Source organism: Alternaria conjuncta (assembly GCF_024043145.1).
Source record: "Alternaria conjuncta strain BMP 0040 chromosome Unknown scaffold_3, whole genome shotgun sequence".
Lineage (NCBI taxonomy): Eukaryota > Fungi > Ascomycota > Dothideomycetes > Pleosporales > Pleosporaceae > Alternaria > Alternaria conjuncta.
The window spans coordinates 2,165,287-2,188,798 of record NW_026250092.1 but is presented as its reverse complement, the minus strand read 5'-3'; the positions used below and the strand labels follow the sequence as shown (position 1 = coordinate 2,188,798).

Genomic DNA, 23,512 nt, shown 5'->3' with positions numbered 1-23,512 from the left:
GGGGAACATAGTACATCAAGTGGATGGCAATATACCCAGCATGTAAGCCAGGCAAATACAATTTTTCAGTAGTATTACTATAATACACAGGCTTACTAACAGCCGTTCTAATTCGCATCGTTCAGTAAAACATCAAGCCCGCCCATCTCAGCCCAGCACAGCTCTCTATCGCATAAAAACAATCAATCAATCAAGCACGTATATACTGTCATCGCTCTCCTCGCCCCCGTCTCCATTACGAGGCGACAATCGCTTCTAACGACTTCCTCTCCTCTCTGGGGCTGGACCGGGAACCATGACTTTGAACGGCATCTCACGACCCGCAGCACCTCCGACATTCATCGGTGCGTACGGGCTGAAATGCTGTCCTTGCTGCTGCTGGTGTTGTTGCTGAGATGGTGCGGGTGCCAGTATCTGCTGTCCATTTTGGCCGGTAGTAGCAGCACCCCTAGGCAGTGACTGGCCACTGCTCTTGGGTCTGCCTCCGGCTGGGCTCTGGGGACCGTACGGGCTGGGGTATGTGGGCATGTTCATGGGTGCTGGGGCGAGTTGGCGGGGACCTCCAAACGGTCCGCCTGCTGTGCTCGGGGGTTGGGTAAGGGGAATTCCGCTGTGGGCGTGTGGCGCGTGATGGGGATATGGGCTAGGGAAAGAACCAGTGGGAAGGGCCGCAAGTGGCGAGTACTGCATCACCATGTGTTGTGGTGGAGGCGGTCCGCTGAGGTACATGTAGTGTTGCGGCGGGCCTTGGGTATACTGCAGGTACGCTTCTGGCGGAGGGTGATGGGGACTGTGTTGAGGAGCGTGCTGTGGATGGTGTATCGGAGATGCTTGCTGGGAATGCGAAGGCTGCGATTGCGGTGTAGCGCCAGTCGCCGAGCCTTCAGACTGCCGGGCACCCTTTTGCGTCGCGGATTTTTCGCGCGGATCGGGTGTTGGGGTAATTCCGGCCTGCGCTTCCTCCTCCCGCTTCTTTGCCTTGCGTTCGGCCCACCACATGGTCATGGATTGACTGCGCTTCTCTGATTTTACGCGCGGTTTCCGTCGCGAGCCTGACGCTGGGGATGAGTCGTCCGCGTAGCTGTTGTTGGCTGTATACTGACTAAGGGGGGCAGTGAGCATGTACGCGTCAGGAGTACTGGATTCGCTCGGATGCACAAGTGGTACCTCTGTGTTGGGCGCAGAATACTGTAGTGTGCCTTTGAAAACCGTCTCAGCAGAGTTCGGTGCCATTATGGGTATGCCTTCCGGGAACGGCTGGGCATCAATAGTAAACTGACCTTGACCTTCACTCATTGAGTTCAGTGCTGGTGGTGGAGCGTTTGGGCCATGTGCCGAGGGTGCTGGGGTTCCTGATTCGCTGGTCTTCTTTCGTGGGCCTTTCTTTACTCCAAAGTCACTACGGCGAGCTACGTTCTTACTACCGGCTGGACGTCCACGCTTAGGGTTAGCATCTGAACACTCGTCTACGTCCATGGTTGATGAGTCCTCGTCCCCGGAACTACCGACAACTGATTCCTCTCTCATTTCTTGGATGCGTTGATGGAGCAAGTTACTAGCCGTTGTCCGGGCTCGCTTTACGCCTCGTCCTTCTGGCTCTGGGGTCTCGGAAGTTGGCTTCGTGAATCGACTAACACCTTTCTTGCGCGCGCCGCCCCAGCCGTTGTGCTTCTTGGGGGTGTTGGCACCAGTTCCTGTGTCAGTACCGTCAAACTTGCGGGTGGCTCGTCGTTGCCGCTTAGAGGGTCGACCTTCACCGTCTTCTTCGTCTTCCTCTTCACTGGGAGCTGCCGACTCAAGCTGGTCCCGTGTGCGACGCGTGCGTAGTTCTCTCTTGCCACCCTTGTCCGCGCCTGGCCGCTGTAAGAAAGGATCCTGACAGCCGGGTGGCTTCTTTGGGTCGTAGATATAGCCATAGAGGTCGGCCTCTTTCATGTCCTCGAAGACTTCCGGAGCCAGCGGGATACGTCCACCGTTGCAAGCCTTCTTGGCTGGATGCATGTGAGGTGCAGTCTGAGACTATTAGTAGATACATATGAAATGATGACAGTAACATACCCTTGCGTCCAACACGAGATACTCGTCCTGCCAAGCTTTGAGGATCTGTTGCGTGTTCTGCGTTAGAGCGTAGAGATTCTCAGTACTCCGTTGCGCTGCTGGAAACTTCGTCAAGGCGGCGATAGCAGCTTGTACGTCAGTCATCGGCTTGAAGCGCTTCTGCAGGAGGTAGTCTGCTCTATCTTCGCACTCGGCTTCGATCGGAGAAGGCGCGTCTTCAATGAAGGGATCGGGAAGATCTGACTCGGAAAGCATATCCTCCTCAGGCTCTAGCAGTTTTGGGACTGCGGACTCCGCAGGCGTCGATGCAGAATCTCGCGGTGTCTGTGAGGCTGACTCTGGCAGCGCGATCTTGGGTACCGCAAGCTTGGCGGATCTCCTCGACGTGGGCTCTGGTCTTGACTCGCGTGTCGGCGCTGATGTATGTGAACCGCCATCGAGTGAGTCTTGACCGGGTGGCGCAGAACCTTGGGGTGTTCTGGATGGTTTCTGTACAACGTCTATGCGATCATACTCGGCCTCGCTCTCGTCATCCTCAATCGCTTCTTCGTTCTCATCATCAGAACTATGCAGACGGTTGTTGTTGAGAAGTCGCATGGATGGCTTGGCGTTGCCGTTGGGTGTGCTCTGATTGGATGGCTGATCATCATCATCTTCTGTAAGTGGAAACATGGCGGCAGCATTGCGAGATGCTTTTGATGGCGCAGATGAAGTTCCTCGTGAAGTACCGCCGCGACCGCGTCCTCCTCGACTGCCTCTGCCGCGACCGCCTCGTCCGCGTCCGCCACGTGAGCCTCGACCACCGCGTCCACGACCTCTTGGCGCTGGCGGAGGCGCAACAGGCACTTCAACCTCACTCTCTTCGGCACTCTCATCTTCAGACTCCGAGGCTTCTTCCGGAGTAGGTGAGCGCTCTGGGAGTGCGCCAACGATAGACTTGCGTTCTTTGGGAAGTTTTCCATGGTGCTTCTTCAGACCGTCAAAGAACTCGGGTGACAGACCAAAGACCATGAACAACGGGTGCTCATAAGATGCGTAGATTTCGGACGCGGACGGCGCCTCGAATGAATTACCAGAAATGTTGGAAGCTGAGCGAGTTGTCTTCCTAGTGATGGTAGGACTCAGTTTGGTAGGACTGAATGCTGGTGCAACCGTGTCTGGCGCATCTGGTTCTGATGGCGCTTGTTTTGCTGCTTGACCACGGGTCCGGGAAAGCGTGTCATCTTGCTGCGAATTGCGACGTGTGGCACCGCGCGGAGCCGCACCCCGTGGACGTGGCATCGGGAAGATACGCGGGGCCAATGCAGGTAGTGAATGTTGTGTTGAGTTTGATGTGGGTGTACCTGTCGGGACAATGTCTCCATGTAGGGGCCGAAGGGGCGTAGCGCGAATCGCAAGCCTTCAGGGTGACAAAAGCTGTGAGCGAAGAAGATGAACAGAACCTTGCGCTTCCGCAAAGAGCGCGCGCAAATAAAAGCTAGCAGGTGATAGAGGGTATCTTGAAAAGGAAATGGGAAATGGAATAGTCAGTGAATCGAGTGTGATGATCTTTGTTACGGGGCGTGGCTGCTTCAGCAAAAGCGAGCCGAACCATGATCGCGCTTGGCGCATGCGCAGGCAGCCAATGACATCAACACGCTAAACTGACTGGCATCTAGCTGTCAGATGGTCCAAACAAGACGGCCATGACTTGAGGTTTGCAGTGATATCCGCCGACTATATACCCCTCCGCTCTCCCAGTGACTCTTGACTGTGGGCACTATCACCTTGAACTAGTCTCCTTATCGTCTATCCATCATGCCGCCCAAGACAGCTGACGAGGAGCTCGCGGAACTGGAAGCTCTGGCTGGTGAGACTCCCGCGCCCCCGCCGAAGCATGCCAAAGGGTCCCGCGCACCACGCCAGAAGGTCCAGCGGAAGGAGGATGAAGATGCTCTGAAGGATCTGGACGAGCTGGAGCAATTGGGCAAAGCACAACCAGCTCCCCGCCAGATCAGCCGCCCAAACACACCCAAAGTAGCCTCGTCGTCGACTACATCCAGCGGCCGCCGCGCACCAGGCGTAGCTACTCCCTCTTCCACTGGATCGGCACGTACAAGCGAAGACAACCGACCTTCAATGCCGAGGAAATCAGGGGAGAGTACCCGTTCGTACCACCAGAGCTTCGCGCCAACCCAAGAGGAGCCCGCCAAACAACAAGCACCAGAGCCCCTGGAGGAGAAGCAGTCAGGTGGGTCTTGGTGGGGAGGTGGATGGGGAGGACTGGTGTCAACAGCCACTGCAGCAGCAGAGACGGCGAGGAAGCAAGCGGAAGCCGCCTACCAAGAGATCCAAAAGAACCAAGAAGCCCAGCGATGGGCGGAGCAAGTACGAGGGAACGTTGGTGCTCTTCGCGGCATTGGTACAATTCCATTTCCCACCATGTCATCTCAGTCTAACATGCTACAGGAGGTGAACTCGGCAAGCGTGCCGTGCCTACCTTTACCAACATTCTAAACACCCTCGCACCTCCCATCTCCCAGCATGAACGCCTCCAGATCCATATCACACACGACCTCATCGGATACCCCTCGCTCGACCCACTCATCTACCAGACCTTCGCAGGAGTCATGGCACAAGTGGAAGGCGGAGACCTTATGGTCATCCAACGTGGCTCAGAGTCAACACAGCGCGGATCGCTAGACGGCTACCGGGGCGGCGGCGGAGGCTGGAACGACGGGCCATGGTGGCGACACACCGACAAGCGCGACCTCTCCGTGGTCAAGGGGCTTGTAGAAGGCACAAAGCTCGCACGCGTCAGCGCAGAGTCGTACGCGAACGAGTTCTTTGGTGCGAGAGGAGGTGTTGAAGAAGCGGCCAAGCAAGCGACAGAAGTCCTGAGCGAGACGAACCCCGTCAGGAGCAGCGACATCTTTATTGCGATCCAAGCTATCAGCTATCCCGTACAAGACGAACTCTTCGCTACATCCTCCTCAGAAGAAAAGTCGGATGTGGAAGAACAAAAGGAGGACGGGGAGGAGGTGGCTTTCGCTATCTACCTACACGACCCTATACACGGCATCTCCTTCAAGTCCATCAGCCAGTCTTTCCCGTCGAAATGGGTCGACTGGTTAGATGCGCCTGCCAATACTGAGGCTGAGGGCGAGGAGCAACAACTACCGCAGGAGATTTACGAGATTATCGAGAGTGGTGGTGTTGATCCACGGGAGTGGGTTAGTGAGTGGATGGAGGAGACGATCAACCTGAGTGTGGGTATCGTTGCACAGCGCTATGTCGCACGGAGGATGGGCGTTGGAGAGGGTGGGCTGGGCAGAGGGAAGGCGAGGGAAGCTGTGGTGGATGCTGGGGGTGGTGAGGCTGCACGAGCGGGTATCATTTGAGGACGTGGCATGGATATGATAGTTTATTTTTATTTGTCTAGTCGCGGCAAGGCGCTGGGATATGCTACCTGAATACTCACTGGATGGGCTCGGCATTTGCCTCGCGAATGGACAATGTTGTTCAACATACGATATCTTCGGCTTCCATCCCATGTCCTTCAAGTATGCCTTCTGTCGTGATTCCTTCAGGTAATCACTAATGGCCTCGCTTCTATCGCACGATACCGATCACACGAGCCTCGTCTTTTTACACGCTGAACACCATTCTCGCTGTTCATGACGCCCCTCTCGCGTCGGGGCGCATTACTTGGTGCCAAACCTCAGAGACCCAGGTCATAATCCCACGCGCCTTGCCAGATATCTATCCCACGAAGTCCACATTTCAACCACTCTTCTTCTTGTCACCGGGTTCCCTCTTATCCCTCTTTCCTCCCTTGAGGATCTCAAGATGCCCCGCCTTCTGCGCAAGCATCTTCTCTGTATTCCCCACGAGTCCTGAACTGCTCTTGTGCTTGATCTTGTTTTGTGTGATGATGGACGCTTTCTTGGGCTTGATGACGCGGGCGCCGGTTTGTTTGCGCGCGACCGAGGACCTAGAGTTCCGATGTTAGTATGCGTGTTGGGAGAACAGTTTGCGCTTGGTGGAGTGTTGAGCGCGGAGATAGAACGCACTTCTTCGGAGGAGCGGCCTTGGTCTTCTTGATTGCGCCTTGGGCCATTGCGACGGTCGGCTGTAGACGCGTACGTGGGGTCGAGTATGCGGAGGTTTGACAAAAGTCGGAGCGCCTTGGACTCCCTTCCGGAACGGTGAACGAAGGCTTAGTCGGGTGATTGATCTCCGAAGACGACTAATCACACGATAGTATGCAAATCTCCACTAATCGAGTCGGACGTTGCTGTGGCGCTATTGGGGGTAAGACGGCTGTATGTTTCTTTGGATAATTCGCGCTTCCAACATTTTTCGCGATGCTTGGCGCCCTGCCGCCGCACTAGGCCCAGAGCGGTTTGAGCAGTTTGCGGGGGACTGCATTTAGCCTTTTCATCCACCGTGGGGAGTGCCGCTCCATGAGCCCGTAGACCCGTTTTCCAAGCCCCTTCGCGCTTCACACCCTGCGTTTCTTTTGGAAATCTCCGTGTGCAAAGAGGGGGATCAGGCGGCTACCTGTTTGTCGTCGAAGGAACGCCTGGCGAACTGGCACGGAACAATTTCTGCGTCGTCTCAGCATCCCAGAGATGGTATCCGATTGTCTGGACGCCTAGTTGGTACCAATCAATCGCACAGCGCCTTTGCTACCGACTTTCCATGCGCAGTGCATGGATCCGGATATTTGCATGCTGCACGTGTCCTCCGACATACCGCCAAGACTGCTTGCTTGCCCTTCTAGAAGTCTTGCAGCGACAAGGCGACTGGCTCATGTACGTCACGTCAATTTAGCCATAGAACAACCGGTCCCGGCTGGGGTAAAGCGACTAGGGTCCCTCAATATCGGGCCGTTGGCCAGCAACTGCGTGCTGTTCCTGGATATGCAGTCGCTGCTAGACATATCACGGGAAGGTGGTCATTCGATGTACGAACATGCACGATGACTAGTCGACTAAACGGTTAGGGCGGTGGGAATCTCTTGGTAACTATGGGGTTACCGTCGTGGCTATCACCGCGGCGTATGGTCTGGGGAAGCCATTCAAAAGCTGGGGATTCTCCGCGTTTTCGTTCGCTGTTCAGGACGTTGCTCGACTACTGACCAGGCATCATGGAGCTCTTCTCTCGCACCGTGGTCAGCGCCCTGTCGCTTTCCGTCGCCTTTGCTGGCTCGGCTTCTGCTCTCGAGGCCTTCCGCAAGCCTACTGTTTCTTCTACAGAAGGCGATGGCTCGTCTCTTCTCGCCGCTCGTGGCTCTCCTGTCAGCATCCACGCTGATGCTGCGGATTGGCCTGGTGTTCTACGCGCTGCTCACGACCTTGCTATCGACTTCGGACGCGTTACCGGTACCAATGGTACCCTTATGACTTCTGGAACGCCGACGGCCAATGCTTCCATGATCTTCAACGTCACTGGAATCAGCGAGGATTGGAGCGTTAGTGGCAGTGCTGCGTCCAACTCATCTGCTGGCACCATCATCGTGGGAACCATTGGCAACTCAAGCCTGATCGACGGCATGATTGCGAGCGGACAACTCGACGTGAGCGAGGTTGAGGGTCAATGGGAGTCCTACGTTAGTGCTGTGGTCAAGCAGGCTGGAAACATGACTGGCGACGCACTTGTCATTGCTGGTATGTATCCCGAGATTGGTCTTGATGCTCGACGCTAACTCTTTATAGGCAGCGATCGCCGCGGTGCCATCTATGGTATCTACGATATCTCTGAGCAAATCGGTGTCTCGCCATGGCACTGGTTTGCCGACGTACCTGCGAAGAAACACGACTCCATCTACGTGCTACAAACCACCAAGGTCCAGAAGACACCATCTGTCAAGTACCGAGGTTTCTTCATCAACGACGAAGCCCCAGCTCTGACCGGATGGGCCAACGACCGCTACCCTCAATCCCCCTATGGCGCACCCTTTGGAGCTCAATTCTACTCCAAGGTCTTCGAACTGCTGCTCCGCTCCAAGGCCAACTACCTCTGGCCCGCTATGTGGAACGGCATGTTCAACGTCGATGACGCCCGCAACCAACCTCTTGCTGACGAATACGGTATCGTGATGGGAACTTCCCACACGGAGCCCATGGTCCGCGCTACCCAGGAATGGAGCAAGGTCGCCAAGGGTGCTGAGTCCGGCTGGTCTTGGGCGACCAACAACGCCACTCTATACGACTACTTTATGGAGGGTGCCGTGCGCGCTGCTCCCTACGAGAACGTCGTCACTGTTGGTATGCGCGGATACCATGACACTGCTATGTCTTCCGATGTCCAAACCTCCGTCCTTGAGGCTGTGGTCGACGCCCAACAAGATATTCTCACCAAGGTCCACGGCGACGCGTCAGAGGTTCCTCAGATGTGGTGCTTGTACAAGGAAGTCCAGGACTATTTTGAGGCTGGCATGAAAGTCCCCGACTGGGTTACTCTGCTCTGGACCGAAGACAACTGGCAAAACATCCGTCGTCTCCCAGTTGGCGACGAGAAGAACCGATCTGGTGGTGCTGGTGTCTACTACCACTTCGACTACGTTGGTGACTCCCGCAACTACAAGTGGCAAGACACCATCCAGCTCCAGAAGACCTACGAGCAGATGAAGTTGGCCAAGGACCGTGAGGCTGACCGTATCTGGATCGTCAACGTCGGTGACATCAAGCCCGCCGAGATTGCCATCAGCCATTGGTTTGACATTGCCTACGATATGGACTCCTACAACCACGACTCAGTTCCCGAGTGGCTCGCTGGATTCGCCGCCCGTAACTTCGGTGAAGAGCATGCTGAGGAGATCGCCGAAATCATGGACGAGTACGGTTTCCTCGCCAACATGCGCAAGTTCGAATGGGTCGAGCCCTCTTCATTTAGCGTTCTCAACTACGAGGAGGCTGACCGCATTCTCGCTCACTGGGAGTCACTCGCCGAACGCGCCAACAAGGTCAACGCCGCGCTTTCTCCTGAACAACAGCCCGCATTCTACGAGATCATTCTGCACCGTGTCCTTGCTGGAGGCAACCACGTCGATGTACAGGTTTCGGGTGCGAGGAACATCATCTACGCGCAGATGGGCCGCAACAGCGCCAACAGGTGGATGCAGCGTGTCATTGACGGCATGAACAAGGACCACAACCTCACCCGCCTCTACCACACTCAGCTCAACGGCAAGTGGGACCACATGATGGACCAGACCCATCTGGGATACCAAGGATACTGGTAAGTTCTAAACGATCTAGCGATGGCAGTCATGATGCTAACCCAATCACAGGCAACAACCTATGCGCCAGTCCACCCCCGATCTCCGCTGGGTACAGACTCAAGAGCGCTCCCTAGCAGGTGACATGGGTATCTCAGTCGAGGGCTCAAACGCCACCATTCCCGGTGACGATATGTGGCACAGCAACGGAGGCGGTTCGCTGACCCTCCCGGCCATGACGCCCTTCACCCCCAAGCGCTGGATCGAGATCTCACACCGCGGCACCGGCGCCTTCAACTGGAACATCAGCGCCGACCCCTTTGTCACTCTCTCCGAAGCCAAGGGAACCATGCAGCCCAACGACGAAGACATCCGCATCTACGTCGACGTAGACTGGACTAAGGTCGAAGACGGCTTCGGCGCCCAAAGCAAGCTCAACTTCTCCAGCTCCACCGACTTCGGCACGCAGGGCGGAAATCCACAAGTCATGTTCATGGTAAACAAGACGTCCATCCCCTCCGACTTCAACGCCGGCTTCGTCGAATCCGCGGGCCAACTCGCTTTCGAAGCAGAGCACTACACGCGCTCCACCCCTGGTTCCTCCGACAACGAATACATGGTCCTCCCCAAGTACGGCCGTACCATGTCTGGCGTCAAGCTCGCCAACAACCTAGCCGAAGGTCTTGACTCCTCCAGCGCACCAAGTCTGGAATACGACTTCGTCACCTTCACACCCACCACCAAGGCCAAGGGCCTCAACCTCACCCTCATCCTCACACCCACCCACAACATCAACCCCAAGGTGCCCCTCGCGTACATCGCTCAGATCGACAACAAGACCGAAGCCCGCCGCCAGTTTGTCATCGACCAGCCACAACCCAACTTCCCAGTCGGATGGGGTGTTGCGGTCGCTGACAGCGCGTGGAAGAACACGACTAACCACGGTGAACTTGCACCTGGTAAGCATACTCTCAAGCTGTGGCTTGTAGAGGCGAATGTTATTTTGCAGAAGGTTGTCTTGGATCTGGGTGGTGTTGTTTACAGTCATAATGGGCCGCCGGAGAGTTATCGCGTTGGCGGGAATGCGACTATGCACTAGATGGATTGGTGCTAGAGGGGTTGGAAAGGATAGTATGTGAATGGTGAATTCAGTAATGTAATGTGTTCATTCGCAATGAGTTGTCTAAACGTGTGTGCGTGTGTGTGTTTGTACATGGGTGAGATTGTACGAAACATGATGACAACGGACCGATGCGGTGAGATTGGCTGAGTTGTCGCAATGACATGGCGGACCGATTCTTGTGCGAATGGGGAAACGCAGCTCGAAGAAGACACAGTATACCTGATATATTGATAGAGAAGTGAATATCCTCATGCCCATGCATCGCTATGCTACACCCGAAGAAAAACAATCCTGAACGCCAACACAATATGCCGCCACCTATCTTGTATCCAAATTCTCAATCTGCCCTCTACCTCACAAAACTCCTGTATATATTCTTCCCCTTTCTTAAGCAACACCACCAGCGCCTCCCCCCGCACCCCCAGCACTCCCTCCCACATCACTTGTAGCACCCCCTTTCCCCGCTTTCCTCCGCATGCTCTTGCTACGGTGTGAATAGTAATTGCTCGGTTCTTTCATCTGCTCCTTGTCGAGGCGCTCTTGGCTGGGTTGCAGTTTGCCGTCTGTGGCGCGTTCTTTGACTTTGCTGACTTTGGAGCCCATTGTAGAGGGTGTGTTGGGGGCGTTGGGGTTGGTGGAGGGTTGAGGTGGAGGGACGGGTAGGTAGGGGAGGAAGGGGTGGGTTGGTGTGGATGGTGAGGTGGTGGTGGGTGTGGTTTGCGCGTTTGGTGGTGAGGTGGTAGAGGGAGAATCGCTGTCTTGGTTCGATAGGATGATTACACTGGTATCTCGTCAGCTCAATTCCAGCAACAAGTCGCAAGTGCGCATTCGCGCAAGGCCGTCTCCTCAGTCTACTTACGGTGGCGCAGGATGAGGTTCCGGTTCCGGTTTACTTGGAGGTCTCGATGTCGCGTCGGTGGGTTGAGATTCTTGTCGTGAATGTGCAGGTCTAGAAATAAGGAGAGAAAGTTAGGAATTGGACCGACAAAAGATACGAGATGGTTGCACAAACTACCTAGGTAAGATTGGGCATACGTACGACAGGGATGACGTAGGTGGGTGCGGCTGGAATGGCGGATCGGCAGGGTCTGGTACCTGGAAGTGGGGCGCAGGTGCTTTACCGGATTGGGCGAGGATGATGATTCTGGGTTGGAAATGGTTAATGGGGGTGATGTTGGTTTGGTGGTAGTCGTTTGAAGATGGTTGAGTTTGAGATGGAAGGGGTGAAGACTTACGGTGGTGCAGCTGGCGGTTCTGGGTCGTTTCCACCATCCTTCATCTCTCCAGATGTTGAGTATGGCCCTCGGTGTGACATTTGACTTGAGTAATGAGACTGTTGAAGGAAGTGCCAGGCAACTCTGTATACTTCGAGTAAAAGCTTGTGTGCCTCTAGGACAGAGACTGCGTGTATAACGGCGATGGAAGACTGCTCGATGTTGCTGATAGTACGAGATTGGACCTGAAGGGAAGTCATAGCAAGAGCCGGCGAGAAGGAGATATCCATGATGTTCATTGAGTTGATGGCCCTAACCGTGCCCCATCCCGACTCTTATATATGATATGAGGCCTCTCATCTCAGCACGAGCATGAGCGCATTTCCAACGATCTCCCACCGACTCACAGCCGGAGTCATGGCTGTCGCAGCACTCTACTCTTTCGATTTCGCCCCATCATCCATCTAGCTCTTATCTAACGAGTAGGAATGGTCGTTTCCATGTTAAAGAACGCGCTAGAGCAACGTTGAAAGCTCGGCCAGAACGTGTAGGGTCGGATATAGGGCTAAGTTTGGTAGCCGTGACCCGCTTGACAGCCTGTATAGGAAGTATCATTGGATCGACCCGGTTTTAGTCAGAGGGAAGCCTGAGAGGAGGCTCAAGTTAAGCTTTCTGCCATGTGTCTCAGAGGTGACCCGTTTCGGTGTCTAAGTGCGAGGCAGTTCGGTCAACCGAGTCGGCGACTCGGAAGACTGAATTAGGTGCATCAGGCGAGCCATTGCCTTTAGTCGGGTATAGATGCATTCTTCACCTTCAACCAAGCGGATCGCGTCGCGGGCGATGCTGTAGTGATGTGGCTGTGCGTGGGATATGGGCATCGTGTAATTTAGCTAGGGCGGTTAGAACTTCCGTTCGTGGGAGGCCTGGTAGGCCGAGCAGGAGGCTTACTCTGGATCGCCACCATGGCGGTGTTGTGCATGATAAGGCCCTCAATCATCTGTGATATCGAGGGAGAGAGAAAGAGGAAATTGCGACATTAGTGACGGGATTGGGGACGTGGAGATGTTTGGCCGTTCGCGCATGGCGCATGGTGCCCCGCTTCAGCCCTGGAGGTCCACAACGCTGGGCTGGTTCCTGGCCGTGGCCGCCACGGCCGCCCACCCAATTCCCGCCGCTACTCTGCAAACCCACCAACAACTGCATCATCATCCTCATTCTCAGCACACTCGTGACTCTAGCTCTCTCATCATCTCTCCTGACTAATCGACCTTTTGCCGCGACGTTCAATGCCGCGCCCTTCCTATTGCTCACACGTCTCTGCCACGGCGGGTTCCGACATCCATCTCTCTGGGAACACCAACGCCCAGATCGACCACAGTGCCAGGGATCATGGGCTTATCTCAGCCATAAATAGAGAGCTTCGCGAAACTCCAGGATTGGTCTCAGGACCAGACTTGTGACTCGTATCACAATCATGTCTGCCTCGCCCTAAGGTGAACGGTCGTTGGGGGCCAATGGCAGTGCACGCGGAGCCGAGTTCCAGGACCACCACCAAGCCTCGAGCAGCCTCGTCTGTGTTACTGCTTATATAATGCACGGCGAACCGACTGTGACGTCTTGACTGGTTAGGAACCCAGCAGATAAATTATTCCCAAAGATTCCAGACCATTGACATGAGGGCCGATCGATCCCTGCTCCGACCGGTCAACAGATTAGCACACAGTTTCTACCGCGCATGCATTTGCTGTCACGGGAGCGTCACGCCCTTCGCGCTTATATATCAGCTCTGACAACTTGAGCACAATATGTAAGTATGGCGGGAGTAGAAAAACCTCCGTACGAGCAAGCGCAACAGCATGCGATAACATTACCAATACCAAGGCCAATATGACTCCAAACTCCAGGGAAGGTCGAAATTCCAAACACTAGTCCATTCTCAGTAGCCCATCAGGCCAAGAAGCTGACAGAAGCACTATCAAGGCGATGTAGACGCGCTACGTCCGATGGTCCAGTCTTGTTTCTCGAAACCATCCCGAGAGAAACGCCCTCACATCTCAACGCCCAAAGTTAATTGGCCCTTTACTTCTCAATCACAACACCTATCCCCCGCAAACCAGTACCCTACGCACAAAGCGGAACCCCAGCATTACAAGTGCACCCCGCCGGACAACTAAACCCGGGCACAGTAGTTTCCGGCTGCGGCGGCTTCGGCTGCGAGGGCGGCTCAGGACCCGACCCATCAGGCCTATAATTCTTCTTGAGCGCCTCGACAATCAGATCACCCATCTCCTTATGCCCGTCCTGCGTGGGATGCAACGTCCTCGCGATACGACCATCCTTACTCCCACTGCCTCCATCCAGAGGCTGTGGCTCAACCTTCCATTCCATCCATAGACTCGGGTTCGCGGGGTCGCGGAAGGTGAGTACGGTGTATTGTTCCTGCTGCACGGCTTCGCCTTCTGGGTAGCCACGTAGTTTCTCCACGATATCCTCGGGTGGGCCGGGGACGCCGGGGTCGTCGCTGGACTCGTATGTGGTGACGCTGTCGCCGTCGTGGATGGTAACGGCGAAGCGGGCGGGGTTGTTCCAGATGTGCACTTTGGACCCGTAGTTGAACTGCGACCACCAGCTGTGGTCTTTTTCGCAGAAGCGGTGGCCTTCGAGAGCGGGGTTGATGTCGATGTATTGGATTTTGGGGTCGTTGTATTGTTCGACGGAGGAGCGGATCGCAAGGTTCACGGCGTCGACCTGAGGAGGCGATGTTAGCAGGCTTTTGAAGATGGGAGGGTAACTTACTAGATCATTGAATTCCTGTCGCATCTCTTTTTTGATAGTTTGTGTCTGGCTGGAGTTCTGATACTGGACGCCAAAATCCCAGTCATTGCACGCGTCGTCAAGAGCAAAGAAACGTGCATATCCCAACATGAACAGAGTCGCGTCGTTGCCGCCGACAGCAGGGTGGTACCTCCAGGTCTCGATGGTATCTAAGACGGCCTGCTTAAGACCGCCTCCAACTCTGTTCCTTACTTCCTTGATCTCTAACCTGCACTTTCCTGTCGGATTCTCGGCATCATCGTCTTCGTATTTCGTTCCATAATCTTTGTTCCTGTCGGAATGAAAGAGGCAGAAGTCGGCCATATCGTAGAATTGAGCGTTGTTCCCGCCGGCTTCGAGTAGTGTCATCTTGGGTCGTGTCAACTTGTCCATCTGGTCGTGAATGTTTTGTCCCAGATGGGCGCCGGAACAGGCTCTGAACTCGAACAGGGAACCTTGGTCTGGGCTTGGCGTCCAGTCTTTGTATCTGTCGTTGACTATGGTTGACCAGGCGTACTTGTAGCGCATGCATCCATCTTCGTTTCCGTCATATGCGGTGTCGTCGCTCCATTGAACTCCGCTCTGTCTTGTCTTAGTCAATGCGTGGCTTTGGGGTAGAATTACGTACTCCCCATGAGTCGCCGATGGCGGAAAAGATGAACTCATTGTCTCTGGTGATCAATGTGGGGTTGAGGACCGCGCCCTGGGGGTAACCCAACACCGTCTGTGCCAGTAGTACTGACCCAAGGGTGAGATAATTCTGATACGTAAACATGTTGACGAGGAACCTGGGTAGAAGAGGAGATGAGGGAGGAGCTGGTTCGGTGTCTTCATTATCCTCTCTCTACGATCTTCTTATACCTTTTCACCTTGAGCATGTCTTCAAGGGTCTACTGTCAGCAGTGAGCATATACGAGACCGTCTGAGCAGACTTTCGATCTCAAACCCATCTTCACGAAGCGGCACGGAGCTGACATCAGGGACTCTCAGGGCGTACTTTTTGGGGTCTAAAGACATCGCTCACGAATGTTTCAATGCTCGGCTAGGATATTTCGATCATTATACAAGTCGTGATGGCCCTAACCCCTACGCACTGTCAAACAAACCAACTCCCAGGGAGGACGAGCCGCTGATCCGATTCGCCATCATGCCAGAAGCCAAGATGCATGTCCGTCCGAACGTCACCGTCAACAGCCTGCGCGCAGTTACGCTGCATGGGGCCAAAAACGCCCGGCGCTTCGGTTGAACCATCTCGAAACCTGGGGTGTCGACAAAGCCTCGCTTTGTAGTCAGAAACGTAAGCAGCAAGGCGGAGAAGCGACAGGGCGGTTGTAGTGTTGATTAGAAATACCTCAGTCATGAGGCAGACAGTCGATCTTGCGTGAGGCTGTGGAGACGCACCAGGATATCTACTGAGTAGGCCTGACCCCGATGCGAAACCTTCATGTCAGTCTTGGCGATGAGATTGAACGCCCAGAGCTCAGCGAGATTTATGGCGCGTTGTTGTTTGGTCTTGCGAAACGTGTATAGCAGTCCGTTCGAATCACCCATCCCCGTTGATCGACCGCAACAACACACGATTGATGTATCGATAGAAGGTCATGCGCACTCGCAATCGTAACAATATAACGACCAAATACACTACTCAATCATCCGTATCCCAAATACCCAGTGTGATATCCATCATCCCCTTAATATGAACCGCTTCCATGCGACTTCCCGCGCCTCTCCCTCTGACAGCCTTAACGAACCCATCACCTTCCTCTACCTCATCTAGCGCACTTCCCCCAAACTTGATCGAGCCTTTGTCGCCAGTCGCATCCATCATTCCAAACCAACTGAACGGGTACCGCAGGTACAAATCACCAGAGCTGACCCAGTGCGAACTCTTCGTGCTGAGAAGAGGATCGTAGAGCTCGTCCAAGAGCTCTCGATTGGCATTGTCCAGATGGAATATTGTGTTGCCATGCAGTGTCGTCGTGGAAATCGTGCTTTCATCATTCGGACTCACGGCAGCGAATGGTCGTAGATACGCGTTTACGTTACCGCTGATACTCACGATACTGGTGAACGAGCCATGCGGTATCTCCGCGACTATATTGCCGTAAGCCGAGTGGATGTTCGTGTAGTGTGTAAATGGCTGCTGTGGCCAGTATTCCCAGAGCGCAGCGACGTTGATCGCTCCGCTGACTGTATATACCGAGATATGTTTTGGCCGCATCGGTTTTCCGATGAACGTATACCGCGGTACCAGCATTAGATCGATCTGCCCGCTTTTGCTGTGTATTTTTAATCTACCTTCGCAGCCGTACCATCCCCATATGACTCCCGTTGTTGAGCTGGAATCGATGTTGTGTGGATGCAACGGGTCCGGGCCTTTGCCGCCTTCGTATGTGTACTCGCCGTGCGAAGTATGTGTGATGAGGTTGTTGATCTGCCAGGCCCAGTCGTGAACCCATAGATCGAATGTCTCGGACCTGATCTCGAGCACATCCAATAGACGCACAGGTGATTCTGGACGGAAGTATATCATCACTTTGATCTCTGTACAAACGTCTCCGTCATGGTCGGAGGGAAGGTAGTCTAAACTGAGGCTCGTTGCAGATTGGTTGTAGATGACGTTCTGGTAGTCTGTCGTTGAGCTGGAGTTTATTTCGAGTCTGACTTCAATGTCGGAGGTCTGGTCGACGTCGCCTCTCTGGACGTGAATTATACCAGAGAGACGACCGGTGGAATTGAATGAGTCGGATAGACGCCAATGGGTTTCAGCTCCGTCGCTGTCGGATATGTTGAAGCCGAATGTGCGCGCTTCAGAAGAAACAATCGATTCACATCTGGCGTAGTTGATGGTGGCCGGTGTGGTGTCGTATAAAGATCGGTCAGAAGTCGTCGTATGGCCGGGAGGGCACGCATTCCAATACAGCAATACTATCGCGAATACGAGCAGCCCTAGTTGCGGTACTCTCCACAGTGGACGCTGTCGAACCAAGGGACCTGGTTCCTCTTCGGAAGCCTATATGCTCATTAGAATTGATAAAGCGAACATCTGCGGCAACAATACTAACCACCCGTACTTCACGCCCGCTCGAACCCGTCTTCATTGCCATCTCTTCCATGATTGCGTGCTGTTGTGAATTGTTTAGAGAGAAGCAGTAAAGGAAGAGATGGGATCAAAGTAAAAGACCCGCAGACGGCAGGCACAACCAGGAAGGCAGCAGCCGCGATGCCATGCTGACTGTGAAGACGCCCGGTGCCGCGCCGCACTCGGTTTCAGATGTCTGCGACGCGCCACAACGCAGACCCCGGCACGAGGCGGACTGCACTGCACGCCTCTGATCAGCACTCTGAATAGCTCGTCGTTATATTTGAAGGAGAATTCTCAGCCCGAGATGCGCATGGTGATCATGTACGAGCGGCATCCTTCGCGCTTGCCTTCCGCCCCGACGTGCTAGCATTAGCAAGGCGAGCAAATGACGTCACAACAGCACGATGTACAACCTGGTCATCACGGTCAAATTCGAATAGAAGTTCATGAATGCTTCATCTTGAAGACTTTTTCCTTAGTGAGGCTCTACCTAGTCGTGCTATTCGGTCAGAAAACTGCCAGCACTCGGCTGCCCACAGGCTTGCTCAAAAACACAGATGCCAACTCCGACGCCGACGCCAGAGAAGTATGCACCAAAGCTCATGAGAGTTCGTCAATCGTTTCCTCGCTCACGTTGTTGAGCTTTTCACCACTCAGGACGAGGTCGTGGCAACATGAGGTAGCCTTGACCATCGTGAGTGAGTGGGCAAGGGACAAGAGGGCAATTGCCGTTCTTGTACTTCAATGAGCACATGAAGCGCAGGCACTCGGTGTTGTTCTCCATGCAGGGGCGACACTTGGTACCGCTGTCGCATCGCCGGTCCATGGCGTAACACTCCGTGCATGATACGACGGTCTCAGGGAGCTTGACATTGCGCGGCGGAACGACATGGATGGCACCACGGAGACGCTCGCCGTTGTTGCTGAGGTCCATGATGCGGGCCTCCTTGAACTTGAGTTCGTCCTTGGCGTCCTTGAGCTGGGCTCGCTGGCGATCGCAAAGAGTGGTCATCTCACGAAGCTTGCCCTTGATGTCCTCGATGGCGCCGCGGTTTCCACGTTGCTCTTGGGCGTCGGTCAGCTCAAACTTTCGGACGACAAGCTCTTGGCGCAGATCAGCTATGGTCTGCTCGCGTGCAGTCGCAGCGTCAGCAAAGGCCTGATTTTGTGAGCGGTGATGGTCGATGATCCGCTGATGGTCGACTGCCTCCTGCTGCTCCTTGGTGAGGAGGGCCTTTTGCTCCTTGGCGATCTGCTTGAGCGCTGCCAACTCGGCATTCCTAGCGGCCAACTTGGTGTTCATAGTGGCTAACTCGGCATCCTTAGCAGCCATCCTGGCGCCATGCACACCGACCTTATCATCTAGCATGAGTTAGCTTAGGCCCTTTTGGTACAGTATGATGTTCGAACTTACTTCCGGGATTTGCCTTGTTGATCAACGCATTGCGGGCACCTAGCTGTTGACGTTGCTTTTTGATCTCAGCAACATGTCTCGCGATCACAAGCTCTTTCCTTACCGACTGAGTGTTCTGGGCCTTGATCTCAGCGTCCTGGATCTTTAGCTTGGCGTTCAAGTCCTTGAGCTCAGCAACCCTGGCCTTGAGCTCAGCGTCCTTGCTCTTCATCTTAACGTCGAGGTCTTGAACTTCAGTCGCCTTCCTCTTCATCTCAAGTTCGTTCTTCTTGATCATGACGTCCTTCTCAGACATAGCACGAGACATCGCGGCATTTTGGTTCTCGGTGGACTCGATCTGGAATCCGACAAGTCCTAGCTTCTTAGCGGCCTCTGTGTTCTCGCGCTTGAGCCTGGCCAAGTTTTCCTCGGCGGCTGCCAACTGGTCCTCTAGCACGGTCCGCTGCTCCTGCTCAGTCATCCGTACCATCGTTGGTTGGTCGAATTCGAAATCATGAATGGCATGCACGACGGAGTCTGCTGGAGTCGGGGGTGTATCAGATGCAGCAGGCACGGATGACTCGATGTGAGGGACGTGGACGGGTGGCGACCAGGAGCTGCGACCAGAACGATGATCAGACTCGCTGTCGGCGGTCTTGTCGTAGTCATTGATAGTATCAATCATGCTCCTGAACTCCATCCTGTTTTCAGGGATGTACTCGGGGATCGGCTGATCAGACCTAAGGGCGGAGGTCAAGGGCTCTTGCTGCTCTTGCAGGAAAGACGCCACAGACTCTGGGGCCCTGTATGGTTGAGCCAGCGGGGAGAACATCTCCGAACTTGAAGCAAGACGTGTAGCAAAGCGAGGGACTAGATGTGGTCAGTCAGTCATTTAGTAATGTAAACATGGATCTGGTCACTCACCACTGGCTACGGTCGGCAGCGACACCGGGCGCGGAGCTGGCGAAGGGACTGGTGTAGAAGACTGCCTCTGCCTCATGAGGACATCGAGGCCTGCGAAGTGGTTGCGTGGAGGCGACCTTGCGCGGTTCTCCGAGAGTGACATGCGGCCGACGAGACCGTTGGTACGGTGAATGCCGTTGATGCCAGTGGTGTTCTGAGAGGAGGTGCCCTCGTCACTGAGGTCGATGAGGTTGCCCGACATGTTGCCAGTGGTCGGTGGTGGTGATTGGGAATGGGAAAGGATGGGAAAAGACAGAAGAGCTGTCCGTTGTTGTGGAGGATTTTGTTTTGATTGTGGGGAGGTGAGGTGAGAGACAGCAGTCACAACAACGCCAAGCCAGAGACGAGCGCAACAGGCAGTCACCGTGACTTGCACAACAACAACACGCTGCCAGGTCCGTGCGCAAGATAGCAAACTGGGCTCGAAAAACGGGAACGACAGTAGAACATTCGAGGTGACTGAAGATGCCTACATGAAGTGACCAAAGATTCTAAGACAACTATCCAAATTGAAAAGCCTTTGATATCCACATCAATGTATGCAAACTTACCCTCAAGCCAGGCGCGGTTGCTATGCTACAGATGTCACAGGCGGATAGCGAAGCAAATAACTTTGTGCCAGGGCTTCGTGTATGTAACCAAGAAGAAGGCATGCGTGTCTGATATGCTCTTTCCGGTCTAGAACTGCGCAAGAGGCGATGACATCATCCTGATTCTGCATCGAAATGGTCGGCAAATGCCCACCGGACAACCACAAATAACAGTGCGTGAGGATACTTATCATTGATGTAGTTTCGAGGTGCACACGCAGTAAGAAAGCAACTCGTCGCCGGGGTGTACGCCTACTATGCACTTTGGCCATCTCTTGTCAAATCATTTCCCATATCGTTCTTGACCTCATCTCAATGCACGCGCAATGACAAAGAGAACAAGAAAACCGGGAGAGAAAGGCTTGCGATACTTGACATGAGCAATAGGAAGACTCAGAGCGCCATCAACTTCTTGCTGCATGATTCAGTCGCTACGCCGAAGTCTCAAAGCAGATTGCGCTCTGAGCGGTGAAAACGTCTTGATCATCGGCCGAAACGCTTAAGCTCCAAGACCCGCAGAGGCGGATAGACAACTGCAGCCCATGCGAAACCGACATAATTACCCATCTATTCACATTAGCTTTGCACATCTTGCCTCTACATGTGCACATACATCAGCTCCATAAGTCCCAACTTGCTTAGCGATCGGTCCAATGTACCAAACCTGAGCCATGCACATGATGGCACCAATCCAGCCGATCACAAACGACGTGAAGGCGGCGATGCCCAGCGGAAGCTTCTTCTTCTGGTTCCAGACTTGCCAGTTGAAGCCAGTCTTGCGTTGGAAGATCAAATCTTCTTCAAGCGTGATGGCGATCCAGACAGAGACCCAGTAGCCCATGAGTGCAAGGAAGTTGGTGAAGATCTCGGCGAGATGGGCACGCCCTGCTAGTGCGCAGACTGTGTAGATGACTACGCCAACAGTGTTCCAGATGACTCTCGGTACAACACTTGCATAGCGGCCTAGGATCTGGGCATCGATGCCGGAAGAGTAGGTAGGGACAATGAGGTTAGCGACGAGACCCAAGGCGACTACCACACCACAGAACGAGCCGAATGCGCCCAGCGGCTTGTATGCTTCGACTATCAAGGCGCCTTGTGATACCCCATATGCCGCTTCCCAGTCCGTGTTGGTTAGCATCCCGCATGCTAGGCCGATGCCCAGGACGAAGGCGAAAATGAAACTGCACATCAGACCGAGCATGGTCATGCCGAAGATTTTGAACGATGATGCGTGCTCTGGGTAGTAGACGAAATAGTCTGCTGCTCCACCGCCATACGTGATAGCCGCAGCGAGTGTCAAGCCGAAGAAGCTGATGCGATTCCCGATTATTGTATCTGGGTCTTCGTCGCCATGGGACTCGGAGGAGATGTTGAAATGCGGACCGGCGACGCCAGCTAGAATGCATAACACAATGAGTTGTGGTAGCCAAGCCCATCGCTCGTAGTAGTGGAAGATCTGGTAACCGAACGTTGTGATAGCCCAGGCGATGATGGCTACGATGATTATGCCTACTACCACGGACATGGAGTTGCCTGAGACAGCTGAGAGAATCTGCCCAGCGACTACGCAGTCGATCATGCCGTAGCCAAGTAGGACGATGATGTTGAGCAGGACGACGACCTTGGAAGGCCACCAGCCCGTGATGTATCGCGAGAAGATCATAGTCCGATTGCCGCTCTTCGGGCCAAAAGTCGCGATGTATGCGACAACGAGGCAGCCAACGAATGCGCCGAAGACGGCCAGCATGCAGGAATCGAGGAAGCCGAGGGCGAAGACGGCAGGACCGAGCATGCCCAGTGTGATGTTGTTCGCCGCGAGGTTGACGCTGAACCACATGATGGCCACCTGGGAGTATCCAAGCAAGCGCAAGTCCTGTCGCTCCTCCGGTTCGACGCGTTCAATGCCGCGAGCCTCGAGGTTGTATGCGACAAGCTGCTTCTCAAACGCCTTCCACATGTCCTGCCATCTGCTCTGGTGTCCCACTCCTTCATTCTCGGTATCGTGTGCGCTGACAGGTAGTCCGGGCTCGGTTCTCGCATTCGGGGCGAATATCGACTTCTTTTCATCGGGCGGGTTCGTGATGGGGTGCATGACGGCGACCTAGAGCCATTAGTAGCAGCCTCGTGGCGAGGGAGCAAAGCATGAGTCCTTTCGCAGGCTTTAACCTGATCAAGTTCAGACCGTATATCTCAGATCGCCGCCAGCAAAGATGCTGGTGAGCGAACACCGGTCTCATGCGTTCTGCTATCTGACGTTACCTTGATCGGGCATTCTGCTACTCGGCTGCATCCTGGCTGTGTTGCCGTACGTTTGAAGAGACAATGACGCGATAGTAGAGATGCGAAGCAAAGATCAGGAGAGCAATTGAGTGTCAATGGAAGCTGCGAGAAATGGCAGTGACGTTGGAAGCGAAAGGCGACGAGCGAAAGATGACATGACCAAAAACCCCGCTATCGTGCCGTCCCGAAAACCTTGCGCCTTTCCCGTGTCTTGGACTGCTCGCGTAATGGGACGCGTTCAGACTCTTCAACATCTTTCGGTTAAACTCAACTTGTCGCGCGCATAACCGTGGACGCGTCGAAATCACGCGATGGTTGTGGAGGTGTGGAAGCAGACGTCTGTGGTCATAGCTTCCCTGAGCTCACGCGCGGTGTCGCTGCGGGTCAGCCTCGCCCAGCTAGCATCGACGCTGCACTTCCAATGACAGCATCATCTCGCACCCAACACCAACCCCAAACAAAAAATAATGGCAGAAGTGCTACGGTGACGCCGACGAGCACTTGCCATCTATCGCGACGTCACCTCACGTATGCAGCAAGTACACGCGGCGCTCTTATCATTTTCGGCGCCAGCCAGTAACCCCCGGTCTACATCGGCCCTGTGCCATCTTCCACACCATGCTCCTTCCTCTAAGCTGCATATCCGTTCTGTCCGTCTTTGCACTTAGCAGTCGTTCTACTACTATCCTACTTTCAGGTTTTCATGAGGTTATGCCCATATTAGGCAGGTCTAAGATCTGCGTTGCGACACATGAACACCGGGTCACGAACCCATGAACCCATGC

The 23,512-nt window shown here is 54.4% G+C and overlaps 8 protein-coding genes across 8 annotated transcripts; 2 read left to right on the top strand and 6 right to left on the bottom strand.

The window, feature by feature from the left end:
- Positions 1–255: 255 nt before the first annotated feature.
- Positions 256–3,339, bottom strand: J4E85_002709 (uncharacterized protein; the record flags this gene model as incomplete). Its single annotated transcript, XM_051466984.1, has 2 exons — positions 256–2,013; positions 2,059–3,339. 2 exons carry the CDS (start codon positions 3,337–3,339, stop codon positions 256–258), a joined length of 3,039 nt encoding a protein of 1,012 aa, XP_051329839.1.
- A 516-nt stretch (positions 3,340–3,855) lies between these two features.
- Positions 3,856–5,438, top strand: J4E85_002708 (uncharacterized protein; the record flags this gene model as incomplete). Its single annotated transcript, XM_051466983.1, has 2 exons — positions 3,856–4,459; positions 4,507–5,438. The coding sequence occupies 2 exons, from the start codon at positions 3,856–3,858 to the stop codon at positions 5,436–5,438; spliced, it is 1,536 nt and encodes a 511-aa protein (XP_051329838.1).
- Positions 5,439–5,820: 382 nt separating this feature from the next.
- Positions 5,821–6,157, bottom strand: J4E85_002707 (uncharacterized protein; the record flags this gene model as incomplete). The annotated part of the gene is made up of 2 exons (XM_051466982.1): positions 5,821–6,031; positions 6,111–6,157. The coding sequence occupies 2 exons, from the start codon at positions 6,155–6,157 to the stop codon at positions 5,821–5,823; spliced, it is 258 nt and encodes an 85-aa protein (XP_051329837.1).
- Positions 6,158–7,189: 1,032 nt separating this feature from the next.
- Positions 7,190–10,361, top strand: J4E85_002706 (uncharacterized protein; the record flags this gene model as incomplete). The annotated part of the gene is made up of 3 exons (XM_051466981.1): positions 7,190–7,709; positions 7,758–9,282; positions 9,335–10,361. 3 exons carry the CDS (start codon positions 7,190–7,192, stop codon positions 10,359–10,361), a joined length of 3,072 nt encoding a protein of 1,023 aa, XP_051329836.1.
- Positions 10,362–13,720: 3,359 nt separating this feature from the next.
- On the bottom strand, positions 13,721–15,188 carry J4E85_002705 (uncharacterized protein; the record flags this gene model as incomplete). The annotated part of the gene is made up of 3 exons (XM_051466980.1): positions 13,721–14,347; positions 14,396–14,995; positions 15,042–15,188. The coding sequence occupies 3 exons, from the start codon at positions 15,186–15,188 to the stop codon at positions 13,721–13,723; spliced, it is 1,374 nt and encodes a 457-aa protein (XP_051329835.1).
- An 870-nt stretch (positions 15,189–16,058) lies between these two features.
- J4E85_002704 (uncharacterized protein) lies at positions 16,059–17,529 on the bottom strand (the record flags this gene model as incomplete). The annotated part of the gene is made up of 3 exons (XM_051466979.1): positions 16,059–16,603; positions 16,712–17,426; positions 17,479–17,529. The coding sequence occupies 3 exons, from the start codon at positions 17,527–17,529 to the stop codon at positions 16,059–16,061; spliced, it is 1,311 nt and encodes a 436-aa protein (XP_051329834.1).
- A 615-nt stretch (positions 17,530–18,144) lies between these two features.
- Positions 18,145–20,056, bottom strand: J4E85_002703 (uncharacterized protein; the record flags this gene model as incomplete). Its single annotated transcript, XM_051466978.1, has 3 exons — positions 18,145–18,860; positions 18,913–19,761; positions 19,816–20,056. The coding sequence occupies 3 exons, from the start codon at positions 20,054–20,056 to the stop codon at positions 18,145–18,147; spliced, it is 1,806 nt and encodes a 601-aa protein (XP_051329833.1).
- An 871-nt stretch (positions 20,057–20,927) lies between these two features.
- Positions 20,928–22,539, bottom strand: J4E85_002702 (uncharacterized protein; the record flags this gene model as incomplete). The annotated part of the gene is made up of 2 exons (XM_051466977.1): positions 20,928–21,011; positions 21,058–22,539. 2 exons carry the CDS (start codon positions 22,537–22,539, stop codon positions 20,928–20,930), a joined length of 1,566 nt encoding a protein of 521 aa, XP_051329832.1.
- Positions 22,540–23,512: the final 973 nt, after the last annotated feature.